Source organism: Asparagus officinalis, chromosome 1, assembly GCF_001876935.1.
Source record: "Asparagus officinalis chromosome 1, Aspof.V1, whole genome shotgun sequence".
Classification (NCBI taxonomy): Eukaryota; Viridiplantae; Streptophyta; class Magnoliopsida; order Asparagales; family Asparagaceae; genus Asparagus; species Asparagus officinalis.
Window position 1 is genome coordinate 6,313,759 of NC_033794.1, and position 12,276 is coordinate 6,326,034.

At 36.4% G+C, this 12,276-nt stretch overlaps 2 protein-coding genes across 4 annotated transcripts in view; both read right to left on the minus strand.

The window, feature by feature from the left end:
• LOC109847403 (jasmonic acid-amido synthetase JAR1-like) overlaps window positions 1-12,276 on the minus strand; it is a 46,878-nt gene that overhangs the window by 6,421 nt on the left and 28,181 nt on the right. The window lies entirely within an intron of this gene.
• On the minus strand, window positions 9,121-12,270 carry LOC109847411 (probable beta-1,3-galactosyltransferase 14). 3 transcript variants are annotated; one of them, XM_020416644.1, is made up of 6 exons: window positions 11,930-12,270; window positions 11,451-11,526; window positions 11,261-11,373; window positions 10,914-11,016; window positions 9,973-10,115; window positions 9,121-9,397 (listed from the first exon to the last, which is right to left on the minus strand). In XM_020416644.1, exons 3-6 carry the CDS (start codon window positions 11,262-11,264, stop codon window positions 9,303-9,305), a joined length of 345 nt encoding a protein of 114 aa, XP_020272233.1. In that variant the 5' UTR covers window positions 11,265-11,373; window positions 11,451-11,526; window positions 11,930-12,270; the 3' UTR covers window positions 9,121-9,302. The 3 variants fall into 3 exon arrangements, 2 of the variants coding, with proteins under 2 accessions (XP_020272233.1, XP_020272239.1); XR_002248623.1 differs by lacking the exons at window positions 11,261-11,373; window positions 11,451-11,526 and having other exon boundaries at window positions 11,930-12,051; window positions 12,119-12,270; XM_020416650.1 differs by lacking the exon at window positions 11,451-11,526.

The following is a 12,276-nucleotide window of genomic DNA, read 5'->3' on the forward strand; positions in this document are numbered from 1 at the left end:
CACAAGGCAATATTGACTAAAACTCAAGACAAAAATAAAATCACAAAACAAATATAGGTTGGGCGTTGGGCAACCTTTCGTATCATGAATTCGGGAGAGGTAGCTTTCGGCTTTGAACCTTTCTTAGTGAGTTCATCGCCACCTGAGGGACATAATGGACTAGGCCTTGAAGTAGGCCACTTGAATCAGGTATTGATAAAACGCACACACACAATACGTCTTCATCTATTAAGCAAAACGGGTTGAGCGATAAAGGTTATGCTCACAATAACCGATTCATGAGAGTTTCTAGGGGTTAGCCCACCCCCTTCCCAACCGCGACCATCACGGTTTCTCTCACGTAGGTAAGTCCTCAAAGGGTACTACAACTGGTTATTTAATACCCCCAATAATACATACGTTGGACTTATTAAGAGTAAAACTCAGCCTAACCAACTGTATCATAAGAGTATCGTCACCATAGAGAAGGGAAAGTAGCAGATGCTACCATAATGATATATAAATATATCTAGATCAATGCTCCAAACGAGTGTCACTAGTCCAGCTTGTTTCTACCACATTGAACCAACATTGGGACTATGTCTCCAAATAAGGGTTAGGTTGCCCCTGTTAGTGACCTCATCTATGGGCTTAACCCTAACTCCCTCGATGAATCCAAAACCATACTTTTGAATAGACATTTAGTCAATGGATCATTAAAATTCTTCTCAGACTTTACAAAATCTAGAATCACAACTTTGCATAGCAAGCGTTGTATAGATTTATCAAGTTCTTAATATATTTTATAATTAGTCATTCATATTGTTTGAAGTTGACATTAGGTCTCCTTCTTGTTGAGTTATTTTAAAATTAGTCTCTCCAGGCAAGAGTACATGTAGCAAGAGGAGAGATTAATTTGAAACATCTTATAAGGATAATGGAACCTAATAACAATTCAATTATTTGATGGACTAATTTTAATATAACTTTTATTCATTAGATAGAAAGAAGTTATAAGATATACCTCTTGATTTGATTTTCCAGGATATTGATTCATCACATCTCCTGTAACTAAACATACTAGTTGATAGAGCATATTTATATCAACTCTAATCATTTCCTAAAATCTCAAGAGAAAGCATTATACATGTAGCCAAATGAAGAGCTATAAAATAATTCTTTCTAGTCACTATCAAAACATGTTAGCATAGAAGATCATGGTCTATGAGCATAAAAGATGACATGTTATTTCATGAACTTCAAAGAGAACATGAGGTAAAACTAACACATTTTTTAATGTGTTAAATAGCCAGTGGTCATTCAAAACAAAACCAAAGACATTTGAAGTTCTGAGATGGAACAACACATATCCATTTTCCATGTCAATTTGAAAGGTAATGAGAACGGTGTAAATGAATCCATTTTAAATGAAAAAATTCAATATTCTTTATCCTTTTCTATGAGCAACCCCTTTAACCATTCAATACCATGCATGCATATGCACATACATGAATGAAATTACTAATACATGCAAAGCATTCAAGAGAACCTTTTAATAGGATTTCGTATCTTAAAGTATATTTCATACTACATACACATAAAAAAAACATCCTATTATAAGAGGTTGCAAATTGGTTTCCTATAAATGAGACCTTCCAAAATTAAATTGGTTATCTACAAGAGAGGTCTTCCAAATTTAAATTGGTTGCCTACAAAAGAGACCTTCCAAATTTAAATTGGTTACCTACAAAAGAGACCTTCCAAATTTACGTGGTCATTTCTGGTACCACCTCTTAAACATATCATTTTGACATTAAAAAAAATATATATTTCTTTAATTTTGAAGATCTAAAAATATAATTCACCATATAAAATAGAATTTATAAGATACACACGTCCTTTTGTTCAAAAGTTTTCATACCAAAAACCTCCAGATACTCAGAGGACACTTGCATTGTGGTGAAAAAGATATCAAATCTTAACACAATGGCAAAGTTGTCATTTGAATGGATAAACTTCTAATAAAACAAGAGCGAGAAGTTCTAATATATTATGAGATGAGGGAGGCCTTTGGCCTCCCCCTCATTATCCCTCCATTCACACCCCATTATGGTGATGTAACACCCCATTAAGTGAGGGTGACTCTTGGGTACTCAACCTATTCACATTGATTAGTATAAATATATATCATAGGCCTTTGGCCTATGTACTTGCTTTAAACACATTACTTAAAATTTCCGAATGGATAAATTGTCATCCTCTTAGTACACCAATGGTTGTTCGATCATTGGATGTAACAACGACGCCTTCGCGTCCGCTGGAAGAGGGGGAGGAAATGCTAGGTCCTGAAGTACCTTACCTCAGTGTCATTGAGACTATTATATCTGGCTAATTGTACGCGGTCCCGATATAGCGTTTTCAGTTAACCTTCTAGCCAGATACAACGTGCAGCGCCCACAAAGCGCACACTGGAATGGGGTTAAGCATCTTCTGCGCTACCTCCAAGGGTCTATAGACCTGGATATATTTCCGCTAAGGGTGGTCTCCCACCTTAATGGTTATTCAGATGCAGGTTACAGGTCTGATCCCCACACCGAAAAATCACAAACGGCGGATTGTGTTTACAATCGGTGTACGGCATCGTCCTGGAGGTCTATTAAGCAACTACTGTAGCAATCTCATCACCCAATTTTCCGAATCCTCGCGATCCAATTGAACCAGCAAAGAATGTGTTGGCTTCGTTCTGTCATTCAGCACATCTTAGTGTCTACCGGCCTGAAGACTGATGACCTTGAGCCAACTACTATATTTGAAGACAATGCAGCCTGCGTTGCTCAACTTCAGTCTGGCTTCATCAAGGGTGACAAGATGAAGCACATATCTCCCAAGTTTTTCTGGACGCACGATCTTCAAGAGGAGGAGCAAGTTAAAGTACATCAGATCCAAATCATGTAATAATTTAGCTGACTTGTTCACTAAGGCTCTGCCTAAATGTACTTTTGTAAAACTTGTAAAAGGAATAGGGATGAGAACATCTGAAAGACCTCAAGCCTGAAGCTTGTATGGTTCAGGGGGAGTAACCTATGGTTGTAACTCTTTTCCTTAGGCTGATGGTTTTTCCCACTGGGTTTTCCACAGCTAAGGTTTTAACGAGCAAACAAGTTTACTCTGGATCAGAAGTTCCACCCATTAACCTTTATGAACCCTGAAGTGTTCATAAGCTAAAACTCAAGGTAATGGATGGATAAGGGGGAAGTATTATGAAGATGAGGGAGGCCATTTGCTCTCTTTGAATTAATCATGGCTATATGGTTTTAGATCTCAAGTTTATGATGTAGATCTAACAATTCATTCTAAATCTAACAAAATGACAACACCCTCCTAAATTACACTCTCTTCTAATCTACACTCAGAAATTAATCAAGACCACGCATTATACAAATTAAGGATTATAACATAGTAGTGGTACCTCTACAGTATTTCTGAAATGGAGAGAATTTGAATCCTACTTTGATGTTGGGATATTTCTGTCAAAATAGAGAGATTTTAAAAGTATATTCTTTGCCAAACCTTTTTGAAATATTGTCAAGTCTCAAACATTGCAATGAATAATGTGTGATGAATTAAACGTAAACAAAGAGAGTTTAATTTCGGTAATACTTAACAGTTAACAGAAAACCACATATGAATTTATTAATTTCAGTCTTTATTCATAGTGTAACTTCTTAATACGAATAGGATATATACAAACTTTTTAAACTCAATCTCCTAAAACAGGGCTCTAAATTATTACATCTAAACCCCACTCGCATTTACAGGTTCTGTAGTTTTTGATTTTAAAGTGTACACAAAACACCTGTAGCTTAGCTGGTGAACTGATGTTTCATATCATCTAGGTTCGACTTTTGGTAGGTGCATGAATTTTAATTTTTCCCTTTTTTATGAATAAAACATTACATAGAAAATGAAAAATGTTTATGGTATATCAATAATTTCATCTTATTATGAGATGAGGGAGGCTTTTGGCTAACAAAATATGGCCACCAGAGGGTCGAAGGACAAAATCCCTCGTAAAAGAAAAAATCCTGGAGAAATAAAGATGAACCCAACACAGGATACTGAGCTCAGACCAGCTTCCTCTCCACTCCTAGATTCCCCTGAAGAGGAACAAATAGGAGAAACATCATTAAATTTTGTACGTACTGAGGAGGTACTGGACAGAAAAAGCACAGTCGTCGACGACGACTTTGCGTTCGATATTGCCGTTCACGTCACTGAATACGACGATGACATCGAACCACGGTCTCTAGCGGAATGTAAACGCAGAGACGATTGGCCAAAGTGGAACGAGGCAATAGGAGTAGAGCTGGACTCACTCTTGAAACGCGAAGTCTTTGGACCAGTAGTCCAAACACCTGAAGGTGTAAAACCTGTGGGATATAAGTGGGTATTCATTAGAAAAAGAAATGAACACAACGAGGTTGTACGCTACAAAGCACGGCTTGTAGCACAAGGTTTTTCCCAAAGACCGGGAATAGACTATGAAAAAACATATTCTCCGGTTATGGATGGGAATACCTTCCGATTCCTTATAAGCCTCTCATCTCTGGAAGGCCTAGAAATGCAGCTCATGGACGTTGTGACTGCATATCTATATGGCAATATAGATAAAGATATCTATATGAAACTCCCTGAAGGATATAAAATTCCACCAGAGATAGCAGATAGACCTCGGGACGTCTATTCTGTTAGGCTTCAAAGATCTGTGAACACGTGTGGGGGGGCACCCACGTGTTTGATTGCGTTCGTTACAAACGCGTTCACGAAGTGCAGTTTTGTTGCGTGGGGTCCACCTAGCCACGTGACTTTGTTGTTTCCTCGTTTCTGCATGAACGAGTTCAGCGACAACTTGCGGATGCGACCCACCCGAAGACATGCAGCTATATATAGCTTGCGATTTCTCCCTAGGTTTTTGAGAGCAAGGTTGGGCTTGGAAATTAAAAAAGTCGGCTGAGGTTATTTTTCTCTAGCAGTGTGCAAACGCAGAGAACAAAGAGGTGATTTTGAGCGGCTTTTTTATTATTTTGTGCATCCTTTTGTAGAGAGATATTGTGAGGGATTTGAGAGTTTGTTTGAGGGTTTAAATTGTGAGTGATTGTAAACCCTAGTTGTATTCTCTCCCTCTATTAGTAGATCTCCCCCTCCTTACCCCGTGGACGTAGGCAATTTGCTGAACCACGTAAAAATTAGTTGTACTGTTTTTGTGTGATTTGTAATAGCTTTTAGGTTCCCTCGACGCGCAGTCCTAGAGCTGACGAGAGGAAGAGCAAATATCCCACTTTGATGGGATATTAGGCTTCAGATTCTTGTTCCCTTTGAGAAACAAGAATTCTTATTGCGACCTGACTCTCTTGTTGTGCTGCCGAAGTGCTGCCGAAATTTCCGCTGCGCGCAACAAGATCATTATATGGTCTTAAGCAATCGGGGAAAATGTGGTATAACAGACTAAGTGAGTTCCTTGCTACGCAAGGATTCACAAATGATAAAGTCTGCCCGTGTATCTTTATAAAAAGATCGGGAACAGGATTCATTATAGTCGCCGTCTATGTCGACGACTTAAATCTCATTGGATCTCCTGCAGAGATCGCTGGGATATCTGAAAGCCTTAAGAATACTTTTGAAATGAAAGACCTAGGCAAAACAAAGTATTGTCTTGGCTTACAGATCGAACACCTTAAGGGTGGTATCCTGTTACACCAATCCACATATACACGAAAATTACTTAAAAATTTCCGAATGGATAAATGTCATCCTCTTAGTACACCAATGGTTGTTCGATCATTGGATGTAAACAACGACCCCTTCCGTCCGCTGGAAGAGGGGGAGGAAATGCTAGGTCCTGAAGTACCTTACCTCAGTGTCATTGGAGCACTATTATATCTGGCTAATTGTACGCGTCCCGATATAGCGTTTTCAGTTAACCTTCTAGCCAGATACAGTGCAGCGCCCACAAAGCGCCACTGGAATGGGGTTAAGCATCTTCTGCGCTACCTCCAAGGGTCTATAGACCTGGGATTATATTTCCCTAAGGGTGGGTCTCCCACCTTAATTGGTTATTCAGATGCAGGTTACAGGTCTGATCCCCACACCGAAAAATCACAAACCGGATTTGTGTTTACAATCGGTGGTACGGCCATCTCCTGGAGGTCTATTAAGCAAACTACTGTAGCAATCTCATCCAACCATTCCGAACTCCTCGCGATCCATGAAACCAGCAAAGAATGTGTTTGGCTTCGTTCTGTCATTCAGCACATCTTAGTGTCTACCGGCCTGAAGACTGATGACCTTGAGCCAACTACTATATTTGAAGACAATGCAGCCTGCGTTGCTCAACTTCAGTCTGGCTTCATCAAGGGTGACAAGATGAAGCACATATCTCCCAAGTTTTTCTGGACGCACGATCTTCAAGAGGAGGAGCAAGTTAAAGTACATCAGATCCAATCATGTAATAATTTAGCTGACTTGTTCACTAAGGCTCTGCCTAGATGTACTTTTGTAAAACTTGTAAAAGGAATAGGGATGAGACATCTGAAAGACCTACAAGCCTGAAGCTTGTATGGTTCAGGGGGAGTAACCTATGGGTTGTACTCTTTTTCCTTAGGCTGATGGTTTTTTCCCACTGGGTTTTCCACAGCTAAGGTTTTAACGAGGCAAACAAGTTTACTCTGGATCCAGAAGTATCCACCCCATTAGCTTTATGAACCCTGAAGTGTTCATAAGCTAAACTCAAGGTAATGGATGGATAAGGGGGAGTATTATGAGATGAGGGAGGCCTTTGGCCTCCCCCTCATTATCCCTCCATTCACACCCCCATTATGGTGATGTAACACCCCATTAAGTGAGGGTGACTCTTGGGTACTCAACCTATTCATATTGATTAGTATAAATATATATCATAGGCTTTTGGTCTATGTACTTGCTTTAAACACATCTCTCCTTCTTTCCTTCATACTAATGACTCCACGGTTATATATCTAGTACCCTGTACGATTAAATTGCTTATTGCTTGATTCTTCTCCCCAATACTTTTCTAAAATTTGTATGTATTTCTATTCTCTGTTTTATATCCCTCTATGCTCTTCTTGTAAAATATTTCAGCGTAAACATTGTATAAAGAAGAACATAAAGAATCTATGTCCTCCATCTTCATGGAAAGCAAAATAATAATCATAAAGGTATGGTATATCCACAAACTTTTATTAAATATATATATATATATTAATTTCTGAGAGAAAGAAATATATTCCGACCTTTCCAATTCACAAAGGGCGGAATTTTGTAATACATTTCTTCGTCAGCCGTTGTTGGATAAAACACCCACCAAACTCTACGTCCTCTTCGTCAACTGCCTCTCACGTGTTCCGTCTGAAAACACGTGATCAGAGAGAGAGAGAGAGAGAGAGAGAGAGGGATCCATTTTCACAAATTACGGATGTACCCATTGAAATAGTAGTTGAAAGTAGCGGAAGTATTATTTTTTATTATTATTTGTTTTATAAATTTTTGGAAGTAGAGAAACAATCTTTCTTTTACTTCATTCATTTTTTTGTTTGGTATCAATTATAAATAATGCTAGGAATAGAGAAAGAAGATATTTTCGGATTTGATTTTCAAATAGAGAATATCCATATAATAATAAAAATAATTTTATTTCTAAATTGACTTGATTTCAGTTATTTTTAAAGTGTTTCCGAGGTCGAAGGGTGAAAAAAGAATCAAGAAGTAAAGATGATATATAGTAGCTTTTAAGGAAGTACCGAAAATAGTTTTTTTAGTGAAATAAACATGTTTTTCTTTTTCAGAGGTAACATAAATAGCCCTTACTTTCTTTACTTAGCTACTTTATAGCTACTTTCATGTAAAAAAAAATTCATTAGGTACCGTTTGGCAAAGAGTTAAGTGAAGGGTTAAGGAGACTTAATCCATTCTTAACCCGCCAAACACCAAAAATCTATACAAGGGTTAAAGTGAGTTAACCCTCCATAATTTGTCAAACATAAAAAATATAGAAGGGTTAAGCTAACCCCTCTAGAGAGATTAAAATGAGTTAACCCCGCAAAATGAGGGGTTTACTAATACTCCTATTTAGAAGGATTAAGAGTTAACCCTTCTAATTATAAAGAAAATAGTCAAAATCATTATTATTCTCAAACACTAAAACTGATCACAAGGGCTAAAATAAAACTTATTTAACGGGTTAATAATTTAGTCCTTCAGATTATCGAATGGCTAAGTACATTAATCCTTCTCTTTAACCCTTCTTCCTTAACCCTTTGCCAAACAGGGCCTTAGTTTCTAGTTGTTATTCTAGGTCCTATGTACGCGTTATTGGCATTAAACACATCAAACGCGTAAGATAAGTCCAAGGTTTCCTCACAGTGGTACAATTTTTGTAGGTTTAAGATACATTGAAGCATAATTATAATGCGACCGTTCGACTTCATAGTTATTTTTCATTTTCCAACCATCAAAAAAACTAGTATTTAAACCCGTGCAAAGCACGGTTCCTAAAATATTTTCTGCAAATACTTAACATGTTACCAAAATACACTATTCTGCTTTAGATATGAAGTATAGTGGTGGAAGTGAACCGAATAATTAATAAACAGTTTGATTATTATTCGTCTAGATATTCGAGCAAGTTCGATTGGATAACTACTTCATTAACCAAATTTCTAAAGATCAAATAACTACTCAAAACTGAAATCGAAATAGCACAATAAAGGTCAATTTTTTCAGTGCATAAATGTGTGAAAATATTTATCTAAAATTTAAATATAAAAAATGAAATAAAGTTATTGTTTCATAATTATGATAAACTGAGTTGACACTCCGATTTGATCCATCCATCATCATCTCTGACGTAATTAATCTCCAATCCCTAACCCACGAACAAACAAAACCCATTAAAACTTAGCAACCAAATATTCATTAAAAAAGAAACAAAGATTAACTAAATCAAATTTAAACATAAAAGTTGGTAACATGATCAGAAATAGACATTATTAAGATTAACTAAATCAAAATTAATTATTATAAATAGATATTAGCATCTTCACCATGCTAAAAGAAGTAACTAAATAATCCAAAAACCAACAATCTGAGGCGCATTGACACATGTACATAAGAATTTGATCCTTAGCAAATAAATAAGCATCCGGCAAGCAATGAATTTTAATCACACATTGTTCCCAGATTGGGGATGGTTTCCTGTACAAGCTTCTCTTGGAAGGTAGGTAAAAGTATGAACTGGACAAAACTGGCTATTGATCAGAATCTGAAGATTCTGAAGTAGGACTGCTCGAACAAATTTCTCTTTTATGGAGCTTTAACATTTTTGCCTCTGGGTTGCATAACCCTGGAAAAAGGAAAAGTCAATTTGAAGAACGATGATAACGCCATACATTATGTAAAAGGAGAGCTTCCAAGAAATCAGAGTTATGTATGTCAAAAGCATAGTTCAATAGAATTCAACATTTGCTGCACGTATAATAATTACTAAATTATCAAGATTCTTCTCATGAATGTCTTGTTTCTACTACTATTGTTATTATCCTCCAGGTGCTTATGATATGTGCCGAAAAAAGAAAAAAAGAAAAGAACCCGATACGTGTAAAATTGAACTAAACTATTTACATAAATTGCATGATTATTCAGCTATTTCCAATAAATATGCATTAGCTCAGTAGAGTAATTGAAATTCTCTTATTCCAGATGCCTTGGATTTTACTAAAAGTACATCAAAGAAAACACTGTTCTAATATGATAATATCAAAATTGTTTTTTAGAAAGGTATAACATGCGCGCTTCAACATCCATCATATTCAAAGTCATAATTTAATCAAGTATTAACTATAAAAGCTCCCTATAGGCAACATCCATCATATGTAATACTGAAGTTCAAAATAAAAAACAGAGGAAAACTGTACGAACCTGAGCACTTAGGAATATCCCAAACAACAATTGAAGATGTTGTACAGCCAGGAGAACAAAGTACCCGATTATCTTCATGATTGACATTCATTGCAAGCATCATAGCTCCAATAGTGACATCCTCATTGCTAAACATATGATTACTGTAATCATAAAATTAAGACATGTTTTGTCACAGAAAAACTACGCTTAAAAATATAATATAGGCTTAAAATTTTTAGAATATTTATGCTGAAGTTTAATTAAATGAGTAAGCTTTAGTCATCATGAGGTATTTAGAATAAAATAACCAATACATAGAAAAACACACATTGAATTAGCAAACATAACCACATAACATATTTTAGCATGACACTTTGGTATATACTAAAACATATATTACTTGGGATATGCTTCATATTATTGCATCGTACAAAAGTATTAAATTATGCACTATAAGCACTGCGAAGGCATAAAATTCTTACTTCTCTATCCTGCCTCCATACTGCAATACAGAAGTCTATCAAGTCAGCTTCCCTTTTTTATTTGCAGTGTGTTCCTCCTTAGTAGAGTGAGATTTTAGAGAGCAGAATTTCCTCCTCAACATTGTTTTAGATATCCCCTACATAACCAATATACCGGCCGATATATCTTTTTATAAGGCTTGCCAAAAAACGATATGGACACAATATTCTTTCCTACTTTGCAGTAATTGAACAGTATATCATGATTTCTTGATAACAGATGACATTTCAACCTTAAAAGAAAATCGGCTAAAATGTTGTAATGTCGAGTTGGACTTTTATTTGCTTAAACATATTGGTCAAATTTATCTCGTCAATTTCTAAATAAATAACAGAATTAGATATTAGATCAAAATAAGCAAACTACTTCCAAATTATTTAAGATAAATTTTACAAAAAAAAATAAAAATAAAATGACAGATAGAGAATGGATCACACCTTTGAGAAACTGAAGAAGCTTCAGATGAATCATCGATCGCTGACGCCTTCGATCTCGCGCTGGATCGAAGAGGATACTGAACCTTGGATCCCAAGGAAACCGCTGAAAAAATCATCAAAAAATCAGAGAAAATAGAATAAAATGAACTCCGAGGCCCTCGGGAACTCCGAGGCCCCAAATGAATCCTTTTGTTCATTCGCAATATGGTAACAGCCATTCTGCTTCAAAGTGACAACAAACACAAAGAATATGAAGTTTGAAAACATTAAACTCAATCTATTTAGCAACAACCAATAGTAAGTCTGTGTAATGAATAACAACAAAATGCAAAGGAATCCACACCTACACATCAAAAAGAAAGAATCCAATCTTATTTCAGCGTCAGAACTCGCTTTTCTTACATCATCTAAAGGAGACACCTTCTTCGGAAACAGGCTAAGGGAAATTGGTATGCTTCACCTACACATCAAAAAGAAAGAATCCAATCTTATTTCAGCGTCGGAACTCGCTTTTCTTACATCATCTAAAGGAGACACCTTCTTCGGAAACAGGTTAAGAGAAATTGGTATGCTTCGAGCTCTGCCAGGGTGCTATAACATTCATATATGTAACCTTCACAAAGTTCAAATTTGTAAGATAACTAACGACATTCAACACCAAAAAATCAAAAGAAAGACTTCTTTGCAATCAATTACACCAAAGTTTCCCCCTTTAACTTGATAACCCCAAAGTATTCAAATTGACATTAACTTGACAATTTGATACCCAAAGCCCTAACTTTGTTCATGACTTTCACCAAACTCAAAAAACTAAAATTGGTTAAGAAAATATGTTCCTCATTCACTTTTCTATGTTAACACTCTTGAACAAAATTTAACGCCGACTGTTTTTTTGCACTTTGGGGTATCAAACTGTCAAAATAGAAGGCCAAGTTATCAATGTTCAAAATGGTGACACTTTGGGATATTAAAGTGCAAATAACACAGAAAGCACCAAAATCAAAGAAATCACATACTTTCTCGAGGGTAACAGAGGCTACAGAATCATAAACCTCCTTCGATTTCACGATAATATCATCAGCTAGTCTATTGATCTCGGATGCGGAGAGATTGATTCGCACATTTGTCCCCGCAAGCCCTAAATAAGCGGAAATTAGAAGCATATAAGAGAGGATATATTGTAAATTGAGGGCTAGGGCTCTTGCATTTTTTTCTTCTTGAGCTTTTCTCTGTGAGCGTTGACGAAAGATACGATGAGGTTAATGGCAACAGCGTCAGTGCCGGTGTGTGCGATGAGGCTTCACTTTTTCTTCTTCTTGCGATCTGATCCATTGGAGAGAGTTTGGGTAGGTGGGTAGGTGGG